Below are 23,957 nucleotides of genomic sequence, written 5' to 3' on the forward strand. Positions count from 1 at the left end.
ATATATATATCTTTATATACATATATATGTATGTATTATCATTATAGATGATGAGTTGATCAATAAGTCAAAGCTTAACAATAGATAGAAATCGATTCAAAAAATTGACTGAATAAGTTCTTGTAAGTTTTAATCATATTTCCATAAATAAACTGTGATGTTACCTGCTTTCGATCTCGTAGTTTGTCTGGTCTGCGATGGCCCTGTAAGTGTAAAGCGTGACTTGTCTCGAGCAAGGCACTGAGATCAGAGAAAGAGCGAGCGAGAGATAAATTGTTAAGTGATGTTACCTCTACTGAAATTTTTGTTCGTGATGTTGATTCTACTATGTGTGTGTATATATATTCACGAAATACTTTCAGAGGCGTTCTTCATGACATTACTGTTCTGGCTCGTTCTCTAGACTCTGTTTCGTTTATTTACATTCCGCGTTTAGCAAATGTGTAAGCTGACTCTATTGCTAAAGCAGCCTTGCTTTCCCTTTCTTCGGCTCTTTCTGCTGTAAACTGATGACGTTCGCATTTTAATCTATGTTTCTTTGATCAAAAAAAAAAACAAAGTAATAGACATATATGAAAAGGTAACAGAAATATAGAGGAATATCCAAATTAGGGTAAAGCAATAGTAATCAAAAGTGGCCGAAGATTTGAGGACCACTTGTAAATGGTAGAAGAGATAGAGAAGGCATGTGAGTTCTTTTTAATTCGTTGCATGTTTCTTCTTATTCAGATCTATTTCTGTCTCCACATACATCATTATTTATTTATTCTTCTTTTTTTTATAAACATTTTTTTCTATTTCAAATACACTGTACTCTTTAAATTAGAATTATGAATTCAATAAATTGTGTATATATAAATAAATAAATATATTTGACATTATCTTGTCTTGACGACCCCCACATGTGAAATTCAAAAACATTTCAAACTAGGCCATCAGAGTTATGTTGTTTCTAGTTTTGGTCCCCGCTTCCCACCATACATAAATTTATTTTATTAATATTCTAGAATGAAAAAAAAAATTGCCAAAAATACCATATTCATTGTATCATTTTTCAAGTTTACACTAATCACTTTTACCCTCAATTTTAATGAAGAGTAAAAGACACTTATACCTCTAGGGTTAATTAATATAGACTTAAGATTTAGAGCTGAGGGGTGGGTAAGGTTTTTGGAGAGTGAAATTTAATATTCTAATAAATATATAAATAAATACTTAAAAATATAATATTTTTTTTAAAAAGTTTCAAACATAATTTTCGATTTTCAAAAATAAATTTTGAAAAAAATTAAAAAACAAATTTCATAAAAAAAATAATAAAAAAAATTATAAAAAAGTTCGAATTTAAAAAAGTATAACTCGAAAACATAAAAAAAATTATTTAAATAATGATTTATATATATATATATAACAAGGTATAAGAGTCTTTTGCCACTTAATGAAGAATATATTTTTAAAAATGTCTCTTTAGTGGTACCGAAAATGATAAACATAAAATTTCTCCAAAACAAATATTAACTCAATTATAGAGTCATGCTATTAAAGGAAAAGTTATTATAATAGAGTTATTTTTTTTTTTAAATATAAAATAGTTCTGGTGGAGATGCATTTACAACGAAAAAAGAATTCAAAAAAAAAAAGATGCACCAAATGTTAGCAAAAAAAAAAAAGATGCACTTACAACAAACTGTTTCAGGATTCTATCGGTTTCCTGCAAGCTTCAATGTAGCTCAAATCGAAATCTAATCGCAAACAATCAATTGAAATAAGTTTCTGAAAGTATTTTTTCTATTTCTTGTTTCTTAAGATTTCACAATGTCTCAATACAAGTTTATATAGAAAGCTATGAACGCCCTAGTTAACTCTTGATGTGTCTTCATCTTTCTTCTCCCAACGATCCAAGGGCCTCAAATGAATTGTACAAAGCAGGACCACCACGCGGGTTCGTACAAGCAGTCGCTATCTGTTTTCCTCTTCTCTTCTCTTCTTCATATCTCTTCTTTTCGTGAAGTGCACAGAGAATCTCCTTCTCTCTCTCACCAGCTCCAACACTCTGTCGCAAGCTTTCTCACTACCTCGAGCTCTCGGTCGCGAGCTCTCTCCCTCAGCCTTGACTCTCTCACTCCGGATCGAGCTCTAGCTCACAGTCTTGAGCTTTCTCAGCTCTCTTCTCAGATTCTGTTGCAGACGCTTGACGTCGTAACTAATTCGTCTCTTGATGACGATGACTTGATGAAGCTCAGAAAATATCTTCAGCCTAAGTGGTTAATGACTCTCCTAACCCCACTTGAAGTTAGCCAAAGCATGCCTAACTCACGTGCCTTTCATAAGACCAACATTAGCTTGAGTAAACTTTCTCCTTGGCTGAGAGACTTAGAAGATAAGATGACATATTTCTACAGTCTCCACCTTGTCATCGATCTTCTTCATGTCTCTACCTTCCTTTGAGCTTTCTCCTCATGTACTTGAGCAAACTTGCTCATCTGCAACTCTCTGCAGATTCTTGCATCTTCTCAGCTTCATATAGCTTTGAATAAAGCATATTCAACTTCATCCATCTTTGAGCATCACTGCTCAGCTTTAATACTTCCTGAAATTAGTTTCCTCCAAGCATCTCAATCCGTATCCATCTTGATACAACATGAAGACTTCCTTGCCACTGCTCATTTGAACCTCTTACCGAAACTCCACCTCAACAGCTTGTCTTCATACAATCAATCACCATCAATGAACCAGACATGAAACTCACAAGGCATGGCTGTGATGTTAAACACTTTTTTCATTATTGAGACTGTCTTCTTAAGTTGATAAACCGCTCTAACACAGCCTTGTGTTAAGCTCAACTTCTTCATTGATCTTCCTTTGGCAGTTTCCACTTGAGACCACTTATCAGTAACTCAACACACTCCATAAGCTTCAACTTTGACTAGTATAGATCAGCCTATGACGCCTGACTTGTTACTGCAATTAAGGTCTTCAAATAATCTGCCAAAACCTGAACTGATGCTTGCTTGAAACTCTTTAGGAACTTGAATCTTTTTCCTCAAACCAGAAGCTCCTTGATTCAAAACCTTTGAAACCAATCTCAACAGCCAGTAGACACCAACTGCTTAACCTGAGATTTTCCTTACAACAACTTGAATGAACACACTGACTTGAACACCACTCTGCACCGCTGCTGTTGCCAACAGAACACGCCGCTTAACACAACATGGTTAAGAATACTTTCGATACAAGATCTCTGCTCAAACTCTGCCCAAACAAATCATTGCAACCCTGCAACCTGAATCCTCTGTAGACCCATTTGATTCACCTCAAAAAGCACCTGAGATCAGAATCAAAAATACTACTGAAATCTCTTGCAGAAAACCAGAAACATATAAGTTTCCTCCCTGATTCAACCAGCCTTCTGTCTAGCCAACTCAGCCTTGAAACCTGAACTTGAACCGCTGTTGAAACTCAACAAATCACACCCCATAGCTCCACCTTTTTGTGAGTACTTTCGACCCTAGTTCCCTTTCCAATTCCCTGAGCAAACAAGACAGTACCAGTAGCTCGAAAAACACTTTTTGTACTCTTTAACCGTATCTCTCATCATAAGAACCTGAGATACTCAAGAGATACTTTCTTTACAGCTTCTTTCACATCAATATCGAGCACATGATGTGTTTCCCCTGCTGTACCAGACCTGCAACACATTTAATAGTGTGTGAACTCCACCAAAAAATTTGGTACTTGCATCATAGATCTACTCACAGCTGAACCGAAGACTCTTCTTGGCTCAACAACTTTTCCTCTAGTGTTCTTCACACTTAGGCTCCACACTTGTTAATCCTGCAAGTGCCTTTCTTACTGAGAAGATTTCCACTTCCTCCTGATGCACACAGACAACTTAACACTTCTCAAGTTGCTGTCTCAAAAACCAGTTCATAACACGTTTCTTCTTCAGCCTTCTCTAGGACTTCAAACCAGTTGCACATGCTGTGAAAAGCCTTGTCTTTATGCTGTCTTCACACGCCACATTATACCTTCTGAAGTGATTTACTTTGAGAAACTTCAGCAGGCACTAGTTTCTCATAATTCTCGTTAGAGAAAAAAATACCAAGATCACTTCTATTTACTTCATCTCAGACATTCACAAAACCTGCATGCAACTTTCTATTGTTTCAGCAACCTTGACTTCTTGTAGTTTTAGAGCCTGCTCACATTTGATTTATGCCCAAGCTCAGACTGATATTCATCAATCTTCACCTTATACTAGAGATCAAAACACCTTTGATTTCTTCTCCAGCAAAGCCAACATAAACTTTTATATACCGCTGCTCAAACTCTGATGATACAAGATTCTTTGCTGAAAAATAGCTCCACCCAGAAACTGCGTTTCTCTCTGATTCTGCCTTGAAGTCACTGCACTTCAGATTCTCTTGTACACACTGCACTTGGCTCTCTTCTCCTTCTTGTTACCACACAAAATCAGAATGAATCCCATAACCTGCTGAAAGCTTATTAGCAGAACTTCTAAACCAACAACACTGCTCCACCTGAAGCCATAAGCAGCTGAGAAGACTTGAGAAATTGGTCTGAACCAGTAGCACTGCTCCACCTCAAGCCAAAAAAAACATCTGAAGATATGCACTACAACACTTGTAGAGGCAAGACTCCACCTGAAAACAGTAATCTCTCAGACCTCAACAAATTTCTCTTCACACATATCATCAATTCTCAGTCCTAAAACATTCCTGCACTTTAATCTTGATCCATTAAACTGCTCTGTGTATTTGAATGAATACATGGCTTTTATGCACTACAACACTTGTAGAGGCAAGACTCCACCTGAAAACAGTAATCTCTCAGACCTCAACAAATTTCTCTTCACACATATCATCAATTCTCAGTCCTAAAACATTCCTGCACTTTAATCTTGATCCATTAAACTGCTCTGTGTATTTGACTGAATACATGGCTTTTTGCTTCAAAATATGTGTCAGAACTTATGACAAAATATCTTCCTTTTGCAGCCATTTAACCTCAGTCACGTTTACCCAAGAAACCACCAAGAGTCATTGCTTCTTCAAAGCAATTCATGTACCACCAAACTGAAAATGCTTCAGGCCATCTGCATCTTTTTTGAATTTTAACCAAAATCAGAACCATGCGCTCTGCTCTTGTCTCACGTGCTCCACCTTCTTGTCTCTGAAACTTCAACCGGTCTTGGACTTGAGTTTCTGAAAACGTGAGCTACCATAACCTGAGACATTCCCGCAGATTTTAACTTGTAACATCCCTGTCCAAGAGGAAACATAACCAGCATAACCAGCAAAACCAATTTCTTGCTTTCTTTTCCTGTGGAACACAAAACTAGAAACTTGCTCCCTGTTCTAGTTTTTTTATCACTGATATTCAATCAGCCTTGCTTCAGAGTTCATCACCTTTAATATTTTGTAGAAACACCTTTGAGTTTAGACAGTAAGATCTCTTCACCGAGCTTGCTCCTGTTACTCACAACATCTCACCAAGCTGCTACTTGTTGACACCACAAATAAATCTTTGTACCAACATATACTTGCAAAAGGCTGTACATTCTTTGCCTTTGCTCTAGCTGCTTCTTCCCGGAGATACAACATGTTTCTGCATCACTAACTTGATGACTCTTTTGCTAACAGCTTTGATTCATTTAGTAGAAAGCCAACCTTGTTGCTACCAGCTCTATTTCTGATCTTCTGATAACTCTGATCATCACTACCTGAGCTCCTCATATCCACAAGAATCTGATAATTTACCCTTGTGACTGAACCTGCAGACCTTCAGCTCAAAACCTCTGAAAACTGAACCGACCTTGAAGCTTCAAAATACTGAACTTGTTTTGTTCCACAACTGAGTAAACCTCACTGTCATGCTTCTCTGCAACTTCCTTTCACTTGAATCCTGGAACCTTTAATCAACACCCAAATAGCCATTGAAACACATACCAACATCAACTTCTAAGGCGTCCCCTAGACCTGAGATTCATAAGTGCCACCAACTGCCATTTTCTCAATCTTCTGAAACAACACTGCATATTTCTTCCACAAACGACCTGATCAATACACAATCTGACACCAAACCAGAGCCTTGATCATCCTTTGCAAATACAATATACATCCTTTGTGATCCAGCAAGCTTCAGTTCCCTTTTAACCTTTGCAGAATATGATTTACCAGCCATCACAGCCTCTCTCTGTGACTGCAGCAAAACAAGAACACCTTATCTTCAAGATTTTAGCCTGAGAAACTGATGAACTTGATTTGATTCAAGCTTCTTAAGCCACATTTGACTTAACCTGAATCAATCTTCAACACGATATATCACCGGAGAGGAGTATATCAGCAGCTGCGAAGAAGACGACGATCTCTCAGCCTTCATATCCTCCGATGAAAACGAAGGCACGCAGCTGGAACATGAGAAAGCAATGGTGACTCAAGAGCTATGATCTTTTCCTTGATCTCCATATCTTGTACTTGCTTTCTCCTTCCTCTGAATACTCTCTCCCTCACTTTTATAACTCGTTCTTGCTTCAGTCTTTATGGATCTTCCCCTTTTTGTGAACAGCGCAACATCGCTTACAAGTTTCTTCATCATAATCACTCACCAGACTATGACTCTAGTCTCAACATAGATAACCTTGCTTCTGCACATGGTTTCACAAACCACAAACCAACAGATCCGATTGGATCTTTCACTGTGAACGTTCGTTCCTCCGCTTCCGACGTCGTCTTCGTCTACCTCAAGCAAACGTCGCTTTCTTCTTCCTTTGACGTTGACGCTGCATAACAAACGACATCAGCTCTGATTCGTCACACTTGATATGAGAGCGATGCGATCTTGAGACTACAGAACCTCTGATTCTTCTTCTTTAGAATCGATCAAGCTTCGTTACCGATGAATCCTTGAATCACCATAACCAGCGCTCTGATACCACTTGTTGAGGATTCTATCGGTTTCCTGCAAGCTTCAATGTAGCTCAAATCGAAATCTAATCGCATACAATCAATCTCAGTGTGGAATCGAATCAAGCGAGAAAGAAAACGACACAAGAGTTTTTGTTAACCCGGTGTTCACCGCACTCCTCCGATGTGGAGAAGCCGCTATACTCACCGGAGAGAGAATTAGGTCTCTCAACCTTTCCAATAGATGAAACTGAGAAGAGTACAATCACAGGAGGTTCCACTTGCGTTCTTCCTGTCTCGGTTACAATCACCACGAGATACAAATGGAATAGAGGAAGAAGATATAAGAAGCTGGGCCTAGATATACAGAGAATCTCCTTCTCTCTCTCACCAGCTCCAACACTCTGTCGCGAGCTCTCTCACTATCTCAAGCTCTCAGTCGCGAGCTCTCTCACTCAGCCTTGACTCTCTCACTCTGGATCGAGCTCTCGCTCACAGTCTTGAGCTTTCTCAGATTTTATTGCAGACGCTTGACGTCGTAACTACTTCGTCTCTTGATGACGATGACTTGATGAAGCTCAGAAAATATCTTCAGCTTAAGTGGTTAATGACTCTCTTAACCCCACTTGAAGTTAGCCAAAGCATGCCTAACTCACGTGCCTTTCATAAGACCAACATTAGTTTGAGTAAACCTTCACATTGGCTGAGAGACTTAGAAGATAAGATGACATATTTTTACACAAACAACCATTGTTTATGTTGTAACTTGTAAGTGTCGTTGTTTAGCAGGTCACCACTGACGAGCTAACGTGAAGGCGTTAACACGCAACACAAAATGCTCATTGAATGACAACCCGCCGGTAGAGCATCTTTCTATGCTTTTTTATACGATGAATCGAAGTAACTTTCACGGCTTCGCTACACATATGCTAATTAATTTATTCACTTCCGTATCAATTTATTAGTTACACACGCATCATTACAAGACGTAACACTCCACCCAAAAAGCTTTAAAAAAAAAAAAAAAACCTTCGACAAACACACGACTTCGCCACATTCTCAAAACCAAAGCTTTCATCAATTTCCGCAAACAAAAAAAAAAACATCTCCGGTGTGCAACAATGGCGTCGTCGATGATCGAATCACTAGGCTCTCTCAACAAAGACTCCTTCGTCTCACTCCTATCCAAACTGATCGGCGAGTCAAAGTTCGTCCAGAACAACCCGCCGGAGCTCATCCCGCAAGAGGATCGGATCGTGAACCACGTCCTCGACTCCCTCCGTCCTTACAGCACCGAATCCGGCGGCGGTCCTCTCGTGATCAACCACGTGGCGTATCACTCGGGAAGAGGTAACCTCATCGTGGAGTACCCAGGATCTGTCCCCGGAAAGATCGTCTCTTTCGTTGGGATGCATATGGACGTCGTCACCGCCAATCCCGATGAATGGGTAATTTCAATTGATTCCGTTTTTTGGATCGGTACCCATTAGAATTAGGGTAGAGCTCGATGATGGGTTGTGGTTAATTTCCGAGGAACTGATAAGAATCGTGCCAAAGTTCGAAACTTTAATCCTTTCGTTTTTGTTTGTGTTCATAGGAGTTTGATCCTTTCTCGTTAAGCATAGATGGGGATAAGCTTCGTGGTCGTGGGACTACGGATTGTCTTGGTCACGTTGCTCTTGTGACTGAGCTCATGAAGAGGCTTGGGGAGACTAAACCGGTTTTGAAATCATCGGTGGTGGCGGTTTTCATCGCTAGTGAAGAGAACTCTTCTATTCCAGGTGTTGGTGTGGACATGTTGGTTAAAGACAAGCTTCTTGATAAGCTCAAATCCGGACCATTGTTAGTTTTCCATTCTTTATCTTTCAGACAAAACATTGGAAGCGTTTTTTTATGTGTTTATTCTTTTGAAGGTTTTGGATTGATACGGCGGATAAGCAGCCGTGTATTGGAACCGGCGGTATGATTCCGTGGAAGCTTCATGTTACCGGAAAGCTTTTCCACAGCGGTTTAGCTCACAAGGTATGGATGATTGCTCGGATTGATGAAAGCTCTAAGCCTGGCATTAATCTGTTTCTTGTGACTATGCTTAGGCTATTAACGCTATGGAGTTAGGGATGGAAGGGCTTAAGGAGATCCAATCCCGGTTCTACAGAGACTTTCCGCCTCATGAACAAGAGAAAGTTTATGGTTTTGCGACGCCTTCCACCATGAAGCCAACACAATGGAGTTGTAAGCATAATGTTTGTATGAGTAGTGACTCCAAAATGCTTTCTACTTCACTCTGAAAAGGATTTTTTGTCTGTTTTTTTTGCAGATCCGGGAGGTGGAATCAACCAAATCCCTGGAGACTGTACCGTCTCCGGTGATGTCAGGTTGACTCCTTTCTATGAGTAAGTCTCTTCACACTTTGTTTATACTCGTTTCTTCTATGCATTTAGGTACACTTCTAAGAAAGAATATCCTTGTTTTTCGCAGCGTGAAGGAAGTGATGAAGAAGCTGCAAGAGTATGTTGACGACATAAACACTAACATAGAGAAACTCTCAACCCGTGGTCCTGTTTCCAAATACGTCTTGCCAGAAGAGAATTTACGTGGAAGGTTTGGTCTTTCCTCCTCACTCTCATCTCATTATCCCTCCAAAAAATCTTTTTAAAAAAGTCTCAAATTGTTGTCTCCTGCAGGCTCACGTTAAGCTTTGATGAAGCATCAGCTGGAGTTGCATGTAATCTTGATTCCCGCGGCTTTCACGTTCTATGCAAAGCAACTGAAGAAGTTGTCGGGCACGTGAAGCCTTACTCCATCACCGGTACTTTGCCTCTAATCCGAGACCTCAAGGTAAGCCATTACTACTATTCTCAGTAGATTCAAGACTTGCTCCTCTCACTGTTCTCTGTAACTTGACTCTTTCTAAATGGTTTTACAGGATGAAGGTTTCGATGTGCAAACTTCAGGATACGGTATGTATATAACAGCACCCCTCCTCTGGTTCTCTCCACTTTTCGGATTACATGATTAAATCTCTTATTCACTCTGCAGGTCTGATGGCTACATATCATGCAAAGAACGAGTACTGCCTTCTTACAGACATGTGCCAAGGCTTTGATGTCTTCGTTAAGATCATTTCTCAGCTTGAACAAGACTAATGCAATAAAAAAAAGCTTCACATAGCTTCTCTCTTATTATTAGCTAATGGTTCTATACACTTTGCTTTCTATATCTATTTTGTACAACAATGTCAATGGTTGCTCAATACATTAAAGACAATTCACAAAATTTAAAAACAAAAGGGTAGTATTTATTTTAGCTATTTATCTATCTGGAGTTGTTATCACCTTCAGTCTCAAGCTTCTGTACCCTTAGGCGCAGTCGTTGCTGGTGATGGTGAAGCTTCCAGAGACCATTTCCTAGTACAACAGCTGAGTATATGCCATGTGTGATGATTGGTGCAAGAAGATTGTTTGTCTGCAATATTGTTTTCAATGATTATTACTTCAACAAGTCAAAGAATAGGGTTTAACAAAAGTAGTAATAGTACCTGAATCCATTCAAAGCCTAGGTATAGACCCAAAAGACCTTCGAGAAGAGGAGAGTAGATCTTCTTCATTTGTCTTCGCTCGTACCACGCTGCAGGAAGTAACACAGAAGAATGCTTTTAAGTATTTGATCGTAGAACATATCTAGAGTCTTATGCTTAGTTTTAGGAACCTGCAAACAGCTTCTTCAGCTCATCACGTGCAGAGCGAGTTTTCAAGATAGGTGCCATTATATAAGTCGGATCTAAGAAAAATAACAGAACAAAATTGGTTAAGAGGTTACGAAACATAGATAGGGGTTTTAAGAGTAGTAAGAAACCTTTAGGGGAAGCAGCCATGTAATAGAGAGAACCGGTGAGAGCAGCAGTGATGACAGCTGCAAATGCTTGAGCAAAGGGTACAAACGGAGGCAAGATTCCTGTCTGAAAGTTTCACTAGTATCAAGTTCATAACGAGTCTAAGGAACGTGAAGAAGATGAGACGGAAGAGAGAGTATACCAAAGCGACCATTCCACGAGAATCTGAGATGAGATCTGTGCCTCTTAGGAATATATCAGCTAGTGCACCCTGAAACGCAGCACGGTAGAAGAGCTCCTCTCCAATCGAACTTGCGGTAACTACTAAGATAAACTAAAGACAAAAAACAAAAGGTCTTAATGGTACCAATTCTTTAAAAAGTTCAAAAGATTTGTATTAAGAGTTAATTCACCTGCCAAGCTGACATGCCATGGAAGAAGCCTCGAAGCTCCTCATCTTCAACATCTCTAATGGCACGAGCATGCGGCGACACCTTCACAACTTCATCCTAAACGATAAACAATCTCAACAACACAAAACCTTGCACTATAATTAAAAGAGAGAGAGAGAGAGAGAGATCCTCCTAACTCTTAACTTACATCAAGAATGAAGAGAAGAGCCATGATAGGTGGAGAAGCATAACCAAGTCCAGCAGTAATAGCATCTAAAGAAGCATTAAAGCCTCCTGTGTAATCAATCCCTGCTACTTCACATATAAACCTTCCCGCTACAGCCATCCCACAGTATATTCCTGCTCATATCCCAAAAACCATAAAAGTTTCAAACTTTTTTTATTTTTTAAAAAAGTTTGCTTTGATCGCCGAGTTGACTCACCGATTCCGTAACTCAGCCTCACAACAGCACCGACCTTATCCCAACCACTAAAATCTCCGCCGCCGCTCCCACCCACAAACTCGCCGACCGATGTTACCTCTCCCGAAGGTCCAGCTAACTCGCCGCTGCTAAAACCTCCCACCGACGGCACAGCTAAACCGCGCGTCACCGCTGCATCTCCGTCGTCGATCACTTCGCCGCTGCTCTGTCCCGCTGATGATGACGACGACGCTCTGATAGACCTCGGTTTCTCTAAAGAAAGGCCATTTAACCGCGAGTTTCTCTTCCCGTGCAACTCGGATCTCGAACTCGCCGGAGAATCGAAAAGCTTTCTAAATCCACCGCTTCCACTGCACCAAGACGAAGACGAAGACGAAGAAGAAGAGAAAGCCACTCTCGTCGTACTGCATGTCAACAAAGGAAGACCCATTTAACTACACGCGATATCTCTCTGGCGAATTTATCATATAATACGCCGGAGAGACTCTCTTCTTAGTGAGAGAAAGAGACGGTGACCGCGCGTTTTTATTTTCTAATAAATAGAAAGCAAAACTCTCAACCGTCGGATGATAGACACAGAGTTAATCCAACGGTTAAAGAAAGTGTTTAATAGAAACCACTTAAATTTTCAAAGTTCCACTTGGACTTGACTAGCTTTGACATGTCTACACGTAAGCTTTGTGTGTGCATTAACTAACATGGGCTTTGTTTTAAATTAAAGGGCCTTCGGGCCGATGCATTCGCAAATTAATGGGCCGTAGTGTCTATCATGTTTAGAATCTATCGTCTTCCTCTAGCAATAAAATATATATATATAGAGAGAGAGAGAGCTTGAGATCGTCGTCGTCAATGGTGAATCCAGACCCTATTGGATAAAATAAAACCTCCAAAAAAGTCTCCTATCACCATCATGCCTTCCCAGTTGACTCCAGAAGAACGATCGGAGCTCGCGCAATCCATCGCCGAGTTCCACACCTACCACCTCGGTCCGGGGAGCTGCTCCTCCCTCCACGCGCAGCGAATCCACGCGCCCCCGGAGATCGTCTGGTCCGTCGTCCGCCGATTCGACAAGCCGCAGACCTACAAGCACTTCATCAAGTCCTGCTCCGTCGAGGACGGGTTCGAGATGCGCGTCGGATGCACGCGCGCCGTGAACGTGATCAGCGGTTTGCCGGCGAACACGTCGACGGAGAGGCTCGACATACTCGACGACGAGAGGAGGGTGACGGGGTTCAGCATCATCGGGGGAGAGCACAGGCTGACGAACTACAAGTCGGTGACGACGGTGCACAGGTTCGAGAAGGAGAGGCGGATCTGGACGGTGGTGCTCGAGTCGTACGTCGTGGATATGCCGGAAGGGAACTCGGAGGACGATACGCGCATGTTCGCGGATACGGTGGTTAAGCTTAATCTGCAGAAGCTGGCGACTGTCACTGAGGCTATGGCTCGTAACGCCGGCGACGGAAGCGGTGCTCAGGTGACCTGATTAAAAAAAAACCGAAAAAGTTATAAATATATGGAAAAATGAATTTGTTTTTTTTTTTTCTTTTCTAAATTACCTTTTCGGGAAATGTTTATTTACGCTGCTTCATATAAGATTCTGCTCTTTTGTCTGTTTTAACCTTATAGTTTACCGTTTGACCTTGATATCTAAAGGTTAGTCTGGACATTTACTATTGTGGATAAGTGGGAATCTTTCCTTTTTCGGGTAAGTGTATTCTTTGCTAGGCAGTCAAAATTTTCTTCCACGCAATAATACTGTCGTAAAAGCATACTAGAAAGGTAACTTTTTTTAACAAAAGTAGATTATATCAAATTAGGATTCTTGTGAGTTTTTTTTTTTGTTGTATTTTTGGTTTGTTAAAACTTTATGAAAGTATCGTAGTAGGATTTGTCACGTGTATTTTCTTTGTTTGGGTAAAAGATTGATATTCACGTTAATTTTGTTGTATTCTATACTTTATCCGTGTTAGATTAAATGTCATTTTGCTTTTCAATTTCTTGTTTTGAATGTTGTGTAAAGTAATAACAAATAGTAGAAAATAGAACAAAATATCAAAATTATCTAGTATGGTTTTCCAATGTCATAATAGAGTTTTTTTTGTTCACACTTGTTTTAGATATCAGTTTTGGCAAACGAGACAAATTAATACAGTTCGGTCATGTAAAAGTTGTCAACAGATAAGATACAGTTCAGTCATGACTTAGTCGATTTGTAAAACGATTTGTGAGCCATTTAATAACCGAACCTAAAAGAAGGAGATATCAAACCACGATAAACCAAGATACGAAGTGTATTTACGATGATGGACTCTCTCTCTCTCTCATTCGAGTTTCAGTAAAGGATTAAAAGTGCGTGCCGTCTTACAGCCTAGTGATGACTCCATATTCGGCCCACCTTTACACCCATTTTATATTAGTGTCAGCCTGTGTCCCCACTTTGTCGTTTTTCCTTCTTTTTTTGTTATAAAATTTGTTGTGGCCGATCCATTATAAGACGGCGATTACAACTTTTTTTATAGTCAAATCATCAATATCTTTATGAATCCTTTAAGCACACAATATTAATATAAATAGTACAAATTTATCTCTAAAACGAAAAGTGAATTAGTTGAACATGATACATAGTTTTAAAGTCCTTTTTTACAAATTTGAGATTTCTCGAAAAAAACCTATATCTTTTGTCTTTCTTATTGGTATCATCAATAATAATACTCTTTTTTGGGACAACAATAAAATACTCAATATTATTTTTACACAGACATATCATCAAATTTGGCTGGATCGAGACAGAGTAAGAAACTGAGAAACCACTTTTGTTTTCTTTCTATTTGCATACTTTGAAAATCGATTTCTTCTAATTAAGGCAAAGGTGATGCTGGTGCAACTTGCCAACTTGGTAAATTTTCGCAAGTAGCCAACTTGTTTACTAAACGACACGACATAAAGGATCAAAATTTAATGTATTTCACCCAAAAGTAAAATGGAGGCAACACGATTTATTGTTTTAGCAAAAAAAAAGCAAAGTGAAGCCCTTTCTCCAAAAAAAAAAAAAAAAAAAAGCAAAGTATGATTTTTTTTACTACATGTACTTGATCTTGAAGTTGATGATGATGAGCCAATTGGAAGATCGATATGTTTTAGCACGCACTCAGCTACTTTAATGATTAAGATTGTTAACGTCAAATCTGTCTGTTTCTTTTTTTAAGTTGTGAAAGAGATCTAAATCTGTAATTAATTATTTACTTTATTAGTATTAAATAAAATTGAGATACTATTTCAGGGGAAGCCGTAATAGTAAGGAACTAAGGATATATAAACGAGGAGTGATAAACCTATAGCAAAACAGGTTTAATTTAACCTATGAATAATCTATACTTACTCCAAATCTTAGTTGCACATTCAGTGGTGTTTAAAACACATACAATCGGAATTTTATATAGAATTTTTTTTTTCTCTGAGTAGAATTTTTAAACCGTAATTTTGGATGTGTTTTACACCGTATGTTAAGCATACATGCCTGGTATTTTTTTTGTCAACACCTAATGATTGATTACTCAAGTATTAGGTGGCCTATACTAATTTTTTTTTGTAACATTGTTTCTTAAGTGTTCTAAAAGTCAAGCCAAGCTGGGATAGATGGTCCTACAATAAAACAATAATTAGACTACTAGCTGTAGTACCATTAGCTAAACAACCGGTTGATTTTTTTTTTTTGGAACACAACCGGTTGAACTTTTAAAACACGAAAATGAATGGGAGCTAAAAACGAAAAAATACAACCTGAAATAAGATTAAAAACGTTATCTGAGAAAAAACAGAGAACGGGACCACGATGTGATGCAATATAAACTAGCATCTCAAACTCTGAATAAAGAGTTCTACTGAGACCATGCAAGCATGGCTGAGTAATATGTCTGGTTTGAAAAGGTGCTAATCATTATGGAATCGAAATTTACCATCTTAGATATACATGTGTATGTTGGCAGATGATATAAATATCTAATTCTCATTACAAATAATTGGATATGTCGGGTTGATCAAAAAAAAAAAAGTAATTGGATATGTCTTCTGATACCGATGAACATATTTCCATGGAATTAGTCGATATGGATCTCAGTATGGCGGATATCTATGGATTATCAAAAAAAAAGAGTTCTACCAAACTTTTTCTTTGACTCTGCAACCCCCAATCGCAAAATTTCCCCTTGAGCTTGCACTTTTACAACCTATACGTCTGACTATACTTTCTTTCTTGAACTGTTGGGTATGTTAGGGTTTTGCAACTTCGGAGGACTATAAAAGCTTTAGCGGGTTGAGAATAAATCTCCTCCCATAGTTTACATCACTGAGGATGAGCTCCTATGTTTTGCAGTTCTTGAATGATGCATTGGAACAACTTTTTAGTTTGTAACTTTCTAAGTAAATCATAGAATAACGTCTGAATTTAACCAAACTAGTGTTTTGTATTAAAAAAATTACATAGTTCTAACATTTTACTAGAATATTTAACGTAAGACAAATGCTAAAGTTCTAGGAATTTTGGAGGAAGGTATGATAAATTTTTATTTATTCAAAACTAAACAACAATTATCATCTTTAAAAAAATGCATAACGAAGATTGATGGATGAGGCCTGAATGCAAAAAGAGCCAAATCTGCACACGGTTTCGGGCTTTGGGCATCTAATTGAAAACCGAAGAAAAATATTCACACAGACAACCATGCAAATATATCAGCAAATAACTATATTTTTTTACAAATCGGTGGAAAAGTTGTAAAACCAAAGCATATTCGATCGTCTTGGAACTCTATAATATAATCAGACAAAAGCTATTACAATGTGTGCGATGGATTGTAATAGCCTTTGTCTGATTGATGAATTGGTATTTATAGTAACTGAAATAAAAGGTGTATTAATTTAGTCCGAATCAAGAAAGCCCAAGAACAAGCAATTTTGTTTCACACAACCCTCATAAATCATCTACAAAAGCTCTCTAAACCTTCAAAACATGTTGTAGATTTCACATGGGTGTCATGTAGATCCGTAGATGTTTTACACAAACTAATATATATATGTCCAAAAAAGACCAGATGCTTTTTGCTACGCACGTTTTCATCTCCGTTGCACGTTCTCTCTACCTCCTTCACTCACTCCCACACACTTTGTCGAGGATTATTGTTTGATAGGAAGCAGCAACAATATATAAATACATAAAAAATAAAATTAAGAAAAATTACTATTTTTTTTCTGCTCTAAGAAAAATTACTATTTTGTTCAGTCTTTTGCTTACTGGTTAACTAGAAGAACCTATGTGAGTTGTTAAATTAGTTGGTTCTTGGAAACAATATAATAAAAGAGAATGGTGATACTCTGGAACTCACAATATGATCTTAGAGCATGATTAATGGAGGTTTTTAGGATGAAGTTTTTAGCAGAATATAAGAAACTGTATCTTAATTTTTAACTAAAAAAAGCTAAGAAACAGTTCTTAAATATCTATTAACTTTTAACTAAAAAAGCTAAGAACCGGCTTTTAAATATCTTATTTAAGAACCGGTTCTTAGGTTTTTTAGTTAAAAGTTAAGAGAAGGTTTCTTATATTCCGCTAAGAACCCTACCCTAAGAACCCCGTTAATCATGCTCTTAGACTGTGACTGAAGCAGTAAAGCACCATCCAATAGCAATATACCAATTTGGCGGAACATTTTTTAGTTTTTTTTTTAAATCTTTTACTCTGGTTACTATAGAAAAAAGAGTTAGAAAAATCTGTGCTTTCTCTTGGTTTGTAAGGAGAAAAACGTTGTACGCTGGATTGTTTTTTTTTTCTTTTATTTTTGTTTTTCTCTCATTTTCTGTATTCTATTATACTTTCAGTTACTCTTTATTTACTAATCACACTCTTTAGATTTGGATACAACTTTTTGAAACGTTCTGATATAATCAACCTATATTTTTGAACATATATTTATATACATAAAATCAATAAAAGCAATCAATGCAGTTTAAATAATAATGTGGACACATATTTTTGACGTCTTTATCCGACATGCCTTTTTGCATGATAAACCAAAAAATATAAAAGACATGGACAATTTCCCTATCAAAAAGGTGAAAGAGACTTGGAGCAAAATGGCAAATAAAAGGTCTTAATTATTGGTCGGTGGATAAATTAGATTTTTTCAGTTAATTGTTATATATATATATGACCTTACAAAATTATTACATCGTGTTTTATATTGCATGTTGGGTCTCTTGTTTTTAGGGCAGATGAAATTATGCTTTGTTTTTTTCTCTGTGTTAGGCTGTCAGCAGATGCCTAAAATGTTGGTCTAATCCCCGACGAATGCGACTGCTAGAGACATTTTGAAATCGCATGCAAGCAGACAAAACAAACTAAGATGGGCTTAATTAAATCGGGCTACTTTACATTTTTGTTCATTTTTAAATTTGGGCCGCAAATATTTTTTGTTTGTGTATGTTTGTGTCTCAACTATCAACAGTAATTTACTTCGATGTTGGCATCTTCAAGTGCCATTTTTGGGATGTAGCTTGTGTATTGCGGTTACTTGAGATATGTCATCGATAGTGTATTAATTGCAATTAGGAGAAGTGTTAACGAATGCTTATGATTCAAATATGTGAATATGAAGATGATATGTAACATGTGAGATTATATTGCATCTGGTTAAAGCGAGAGTGATATATGAAGACACTCTTGAAAGTGGTCTTGATAAGATGAAGTTGTTCAAGATCACTAGCTTTCATTTTTACTTTCAACTGTATCTTTACTTTCCACCTCATCCTCATCAAGATATAATACATCTTGATAATCTTTATTTGAGATGAAAAAGAAAACGTTTTTTTATTTTTTATTTGGTTATAGGAGGGAGTAATCTTTTGTACTATTGATGTTGAAGAAAAGGGGAAAAAAATAATGATTTAACGGCGTTCGTTCGTCAGTTACCATCCAACGTTGCTTCGGAAACGGAACAACGCACTGCTTGTCGTTTCTACACTCTAACAACAACAACTACCTTTACGTAGTTTCGAGACTTTAGTGAGGGTACTATCGTCAATCTAGTCAGATTAAATGTTTCCATTATGAATGCTCCCGTTCTACATTTATCAGAATAAGACGAAAGAGGAATAAAATCTCCACAAGAGAGGAAAAAAAAGAAAAGCTGTCCCCTGATTTCCAAAAAAAACTCTCTTTAAGGTTTTCAATCGAGAGGAGGTGATCCAATCGTCACCTCTTCAGATTTCGAATCACCAAACAATGTCTTCTTCCGACAAAACAGCTGTCTTCAGAAAACTCAAATCAAAATCTGACAACAAGGTATCGGTTTCGGATTCGGTTTATTTGTTATTGTAATGTGGTAGATCTGGGACTTGATTGAGTAGATCTTCGGTTTATTGTGTAGGTATGCTTCGATTGCAGTGCGAAGAATCCGACATGGGCATCGGTTACGTACGGGATCTTCCTCTGCATTGATTGTTCAGCTACTCATCGTAGTCTCGGTGTTCACATCAGCTTCGTCAGGTCAGATTTGTTGACCTTTTCGTTGCATCTGAATAGTGTTTTTAGTTGTTAAAACAGTTACAAGATCAGCATTGTTTGTTGTAATGAGAATGATCCAAATGATCGATCCATTGATTATTATAATTTCTTTTGAATTATTGGATTGGATGACGTCACATTTGTAGCTTTTGATGGTTTAGTTATAGGATTAGGTTGAACAATTACAAGATCAGCATTGTTAATTGTAATGAGAATGATCCACATTATTGATCTATTGACTATTACATAAGTTCTTTGTCTTATTGGATTGGGTGGACGATCTATTTCCCCATGATAACTATCATATAGCATCAGATCCCCACCGAACTATGACCTCATTCTAAATCTCCATGAATTAAATGTTACAAACTTATTTCTCCATGAATCAATAGTTCAAAACTTAATTACACATAGACCACAGTTTAAATTGGTTTATTTGTTTAAATTGGTTTTCTCTTAACCAAACAACTTAAAATCAATTACACCAAACCAAAATCCAATTTTTATATATATATTTTTACCAGCCCTCCATCTGTGATCTATCTTTGTTTTCTGATAAACAAAACAAAACCTTCTTCAGTTGTTAAAAAAACCGCATAAACTCCCCACCTGAACCACTGTATTTCGTAAACCTTCTTATGTTTCTGTGATGTAATAAAATCTCTTTTGCACCAGAAACCAAATTCAATGTTTAATTCATCAACATGTCGGTTAGATTAAACCCATATCGTCTTTTTTTCTCCAGAAACCATCAAATTCGTCCGCAACATAAGCATATATACCGAAAACTGCGAGTCTCTCCTGCAGTATATTGACGGATTTACGATGGTGATGTCTACGTTTTTGATTAAACGGCAATGGAGGAGGAGAGATTATAGCCTGGATTGAATAGATGCTCAGAGACGATGAGTGAAGGGTCAGAGGAGGAGAAACGCTGCGAGCAACAGAGCTTATCGGCTTTAGGAAGACCAGTGACGGTATTGTGTACTAAGAAAGGTTTGAGATGACTCCAATACTGCTTTCGTTCTCACCAATAAATTGATCATGAGAGAAGATCAGTTTTTGGCCATGGCTAGGATTAACGACGTTGGTGAAAAATGAGAAGGAAGGCCTCTGAAGAAGATGATAAATTTTTAAAGAAAAAAAATTATATATAAAAATTGGATTTTGGTTTGGTTTAATTGATTTTAAGCTTTTTGATTAGGAATAAACCAATTAAAACAAATAAACCAATTTAAACCATGATCTATGGGTAATTAAGTTACGAACTATTGATTCATGGAGAAATAGCTTTGCAATTTTTATTTTGTGGGGATTTAGCATGAGGTTAAAGTTCGGTGGAGATTTGATAATATATGATAGTTATCGTGGAGAAATAGATGGTCGACCCTATTGGATTGAATAACGTTACAGTACATCTCAAGATGATACATTTTTGTTTTTTTTTTTGTATGTCTTATTGGTTTAAAAAACGTCACATTTGTAGCTTTTGATGGTTTAGTTCTGAAAATGTAGCATTAGATTTTACAATTACAAGATCAACATTGTTTCACCAGTTTATTGTAATGAGAATGGTCCAAATTGTCGATCCATTGATTATGTTATTAGTTCTTTTGTCTTATTGAATTGTATAACGTTACATTACGTCTCAACGTGGTGTAGATCTACGAACTTGGACTCGTGGAGTCCTGAGCAGCTGAGGACAATGATGTTCGGTGGGAACAACCGTGCTCAGGTGTTCTTCAAGCAGCATGGATGGACTGATGGTGGCAAAATCGAGGCTAAGTACACTTCGAGAGCTGCTGATTTGTATCGCCAGCTTCTTGCTAAAGAAGTTGCTAAAGCCATTGCTGAAGACGCTGCTATTGCTCTGCCTTCTTCTCCCCTTGCTGCGGAAGGATCTAATGGGGTTTCTTCCTTTTCTGTCAAGGAAGAGTTGCCTCCTAAAGAGAGTTTTACTGTGAAGCAAGAAGCTACTTCTTCGCCTAAAGCTTCTAACACAGTTGTGCCTAGTACTTTTAAGAAGCCTATCGGTGCTAAAAGGACGGGCAAAACTGGTGGTCTTGGTGCACGGAAGCTTACTACTAAGGTAACTACTGCTCAGCTTGTTTCTTGGATCGTTAACGTTTAAGGTCTCTTGTTCTGATTTTTTTTTGTTTGTTTTGGTGAAATGCTAGCCTACGGGGAATCTATATGAGCAGAAACCAGAAGAAGTTGCACCGGTGATTCCTGCTGCAACTTCAACCAATAACGGTGGAAGCAAATCATCAGGTGGCTCATCTTCATATGCCGCCTCTCGGTTTGAGTACAATGACGACTTTCAATCCGGAGGAAAAAGCATTGGTGGTACGCAAGTGCTTAACCATGTTGCCCCACCAAAGTCGTCGAGCTCCTTCTCGGATTTTGGAATGGACAGTTATGTCCCCAAGAAATCAAGCTCCAACTCCTCAAAAGCTCAGGTATATTCATTGAGATTATAAATCTGTTATCCAACTCTCTCTGCTAAAGTTTGTGTTGGTTCTTACTTACTTAGGTTGAAGAATCAGATGAAGCAAGAAAGAAGTTCACAAACGCAAAGTCCATTTCTTCTGCTCAGTACTTTGGTGATCAGAACAAGAACGCTGATCTTGAATCTAAAGCTACTCTTCAGAAGTTTTCAGTAAGTTTAACATTACTTCAAATGAAGAAACATTTTTATTCCTTGTATTGTAATGTGTCATTGTGGGGATGTTACAGGGCTCAGCATCTATCTCAAGCGCTGATTTTTTCGGTCACGACCAAGACGATTCCAATGATGATATAACTGCTAGTGATCTCATCAACCGACTTTCTTTCCAGGTAAAATATTTACATATTCCAAAGTCTCTTCTTTCTTTAAATTCTAACGCTACTGATGATTGTTTGTATCAGGCACAACAAGATATATCGTCGATAGTGAACATAGCAGGTGAAACGAAGAAGAAGCTGGGAACTTTGGCCTCTGGTATCTTCAGTGATCTTCAGGACAGGATGCTGTAAGAAGGCGTAAGAGGTCTCGCATGTTTTTTTCATTTTACAGAGAAGAAAAAAGAAGTGTGAGGAAACTTCCAATGAAGGATACTCGTTTCTATGTTTTTAGAGAGCTTTACTTTTTTGGAATTGAGACGTGGCTTTTGTTGTTATATCAAAACTATATGGATGTTATTGGATCTCTGTTTGTTTGCAGATAAAAAAAAGTGGACAAGAATCAATTTAATTGTTAAGATACAATCTGTTTTGAATGTTACTTTTTTTTTTTTTTTTTTTTGAATAAATGTTAAATTTTATTCAGAAAAACTGTATTACATCAAGAGTGTTACTCTGTTTTCAAGAGTGTTACTCTGTTTTGCTTACTCTGTCTGTATAAATGATGAGTTTGGTTGTGCACCAAACCATGTTATCAGACCATCTTCATAATAATCTCCCCTACCCTTTAGTGATAAAAGTTTCAACCTCATATACTTGTCCACAAGCTTTGTCAAGCAATCAATATCTTGGCTTCTCTCCATGTCTGCGTGCGTTTCTCTCCCACCAAATTGTGTAAACTGTGGTCTGCATTACATATCGGAGTATGAAAGTCTTTATAGGTGTTACCCATGACTTCGAGACTATAGATATTAGCTCACTCCAGTCCACAGTAAACGCATCCCTCATCAGACCCTCCATAAGCTTCCTCCAAATCATCCCAGAGTATCGACAACCAAAGAAAAGATGAGCACAAGACTCTGGCGTATCATTACAAAGCACACAGGTTGTGTTAATGGAGCTATTCCACTGCTGCATTATGTCTGTTGTCTGCAATCTCCCTTTAATAGCTACCCACATAGTGAAAGCATACTTCGGAGTTGATTGAGAAAACCAGACTCCCTTATGCCATGTGCATACCGACTTCACATTGCGAATCTGGTTCCAGGTTTTGCTTGTCGAAAAATTGGTTTTGAATTTTCCTTCTGCATGCTTCCATAATACAATGTCCTCATCATTGTCATTATCAAGCCTGCTTATCACTTCTTCTATCTGATTTAGAATATCCACTCTGTGATTTCTTCTCCTTCTACTCCTCCTTCTGCTTCTTTTAACCTCACCAACAGAATAGTGATCAGGAACTCCTAAGTCAAGCGGACCTCGTTCTCTAAGTAGGTCTTTTAAGGTATCAAATCTTGAGCAGCTATCATGCCAAAAAGATGTAATCTCTCCATTTCTCACTTCCTTCTTTATATATTGTTTTGCAAGACCTCTTAGTTTCAATAGCTTCCTCCAGACCCATGATCCCGAACTAGTATTTTCTTTAATAGACCAGAATGAACCTTTCCGAATCAGATAGCATTGAACCCAGCGAACCCACAACGACTTCTCTGCCATTAACCTCCATATGAGTTTCAGCCCATACACTTTATATAGTTCCTTCAAAGGTCTAAGCCCCAATCCACCTTCTTCTTTTGGGTAACAGATGTCTTGCCAACTAACCTTCGCTTTTGTTGTTTTAAGATCACGACCAGACCAAAGATAAGCCGAGCAGAGCCTTTCAATCTCTTTTAGACAACTACTAGGAAGCCTGAAAGCTGCCATCCAGAAGTTAGCTAAGCTTGTGATGACAGACTTTATAAGTTGCAAGCGTCCCGCATGCGAAATAAGTCTCCTTGTCCATGAGCTCATTTTCTTTCGTACTTTCTCTACTAGTGGCAGATAGTCATTCACTGTCATGCGCTTAGTAAGGAGAGGTAACCCCAAGTATCTAACCGGTAAGCTACCCGTTGAGAAAGGAAAAGATGCAAGAATATCTTC

The 23,957-nt window shown here is 38.0% G+C and overlaps 4 protein-coding genes across 7 annotated transcripts; 3 read left to right on the forward strand and 1 right to left on the reverse strand.

Moving 5' to 3' along the window:
- The first annotated feature begins 7,886 nt into the window (after positions 1–7,886).
- On the forward strand, positions 7,887–10,215 carry LOC106305722 (acetylornithine deacetylase). The gene is made up of 9 exons (XM_013742077.1): positions 7,887–8,374; positions 8,524–8,768; positions 8,840–8,948; positions 9,020–9,158; positions 9,244–9,319; positions 9,405–9,527; positions 9,611–9,764; positions 9,853–9,886; positions 9,966–10,215. Exons 1-9 carry the CDS (start codon positions 8,048–8,050, stop codon positions 10,070–10,072), a joined length of 1,314 nt encoding a protein of 437 aa, XP_013597531.1. The 5' UTR covers positions 7,887–8,047; the 3' UTR covers positions 10,073–10,215.
- On the reverse strand, positions 10,078–12,106 carry LOC106305723. The gene is made up of 8 exons (XM_013742078.1): positions 11,594–12,106; positions 11,359–11,510; positions 11,172–11,267; positions 10,961–11,092; positions 10,782–10,884; positions 10,635–10,706; positions 10,465–10,553; positions 10,078–10,391 (listed from the first exon to the last, which is right to left on the reverse strand). The coding sequence occupies exons 1-8, from the start codon at positions 12,021–12,023 to the stop codon at positions 10,242–10,244; spliced, it is 1,224 nt and encodes a 407-aa protein (XP_013597532.1). The 5' UTR covers positions 12,024–12,106; the 3' UTR covers positions 10,078–10,241.
- Positions 12,107–12,408: 302 nt separating this feature from the next.
- Positions 12,409–18,554, forward strand: LOC106305724 (abscisic acid receptor PYR1). 4 transcript variants are annotated; one of them, XM_013742080.1, is made up of 2 exons: positions 12,409–13,070; positions 18,480–18,554. In XM_013742080.1, the coding sequence occupies exons 1-2, from the start codon at positions 12,504–12,506 to the stop codon at positions 18,537–18,539; spliced, it is 627 nt and encodes a 208-aa protein (XP_013597534.1). In that variant the 5' UTR covers positions 12,409–12,503; the 3' UTR covers positions 18,540–18,554. The 4 variants fall into 4 exon arrangements, with proteins under 4 accessions (XP_013597534.1, XP_013597533.1, XP_013597536.1 ...); XM_013742079.1 differs by lacking the exon at positions 18,480–18,554 and adding an exon at positions 17,898–17,978; XM_013742082.1 differs by lacking the exon at positions 18,480–18,554 and adding an exon at positions 13,714–14,044 and having other exon boundaries at positions 12,410–13,070.
- A 157-nt stretch (positions 18,555–18,711) lies between these two features.
- On the forward strand, positions 18,712–22,384 carry LOC106305726 (probable ADP-ribosylation factor GTPase-activating protein AGD8). The gene is made up of 7 exons (XM_013742083.1): positions 18,712–18,932; positions 19,018–19,136; positions 20,817–21,243; positions 21,332–21,613; positions 21,688–21,813; positions 21,891–21,992; positions 22,065–22,384. The coding sequence occupies exons 1-7, from the start codon at positions 18,873–18,875 to the stop codon at positions 22,170–22,172; spliced, it is 1,224 nt and encodes a 407-aa protein (XP_013597537.1). The 5' UTR covers positions 18,712–18,872; the 3' UTR covers positions 22,173–22,384.
- The last annotated feature ends 1,573 nt before the right edge of the window (positions 22,385–23,957 follow it).

Source organism: Brassica oleracea, chromosome C7 (genome assembly GCF_000695525.1).
Source record: "Brassica oleracea var. oleracea cultivar TO1000 chromosome C7, BOL, whole genome shotgun sequence".
In the NCBI taxonomy this organism is placed as follows: Eukaryota; Viridiplantae; Streptophyta; class Magnoliopsida; order Brassicales; family Brassicaceae; genus Brassica; species Brassica oleracea.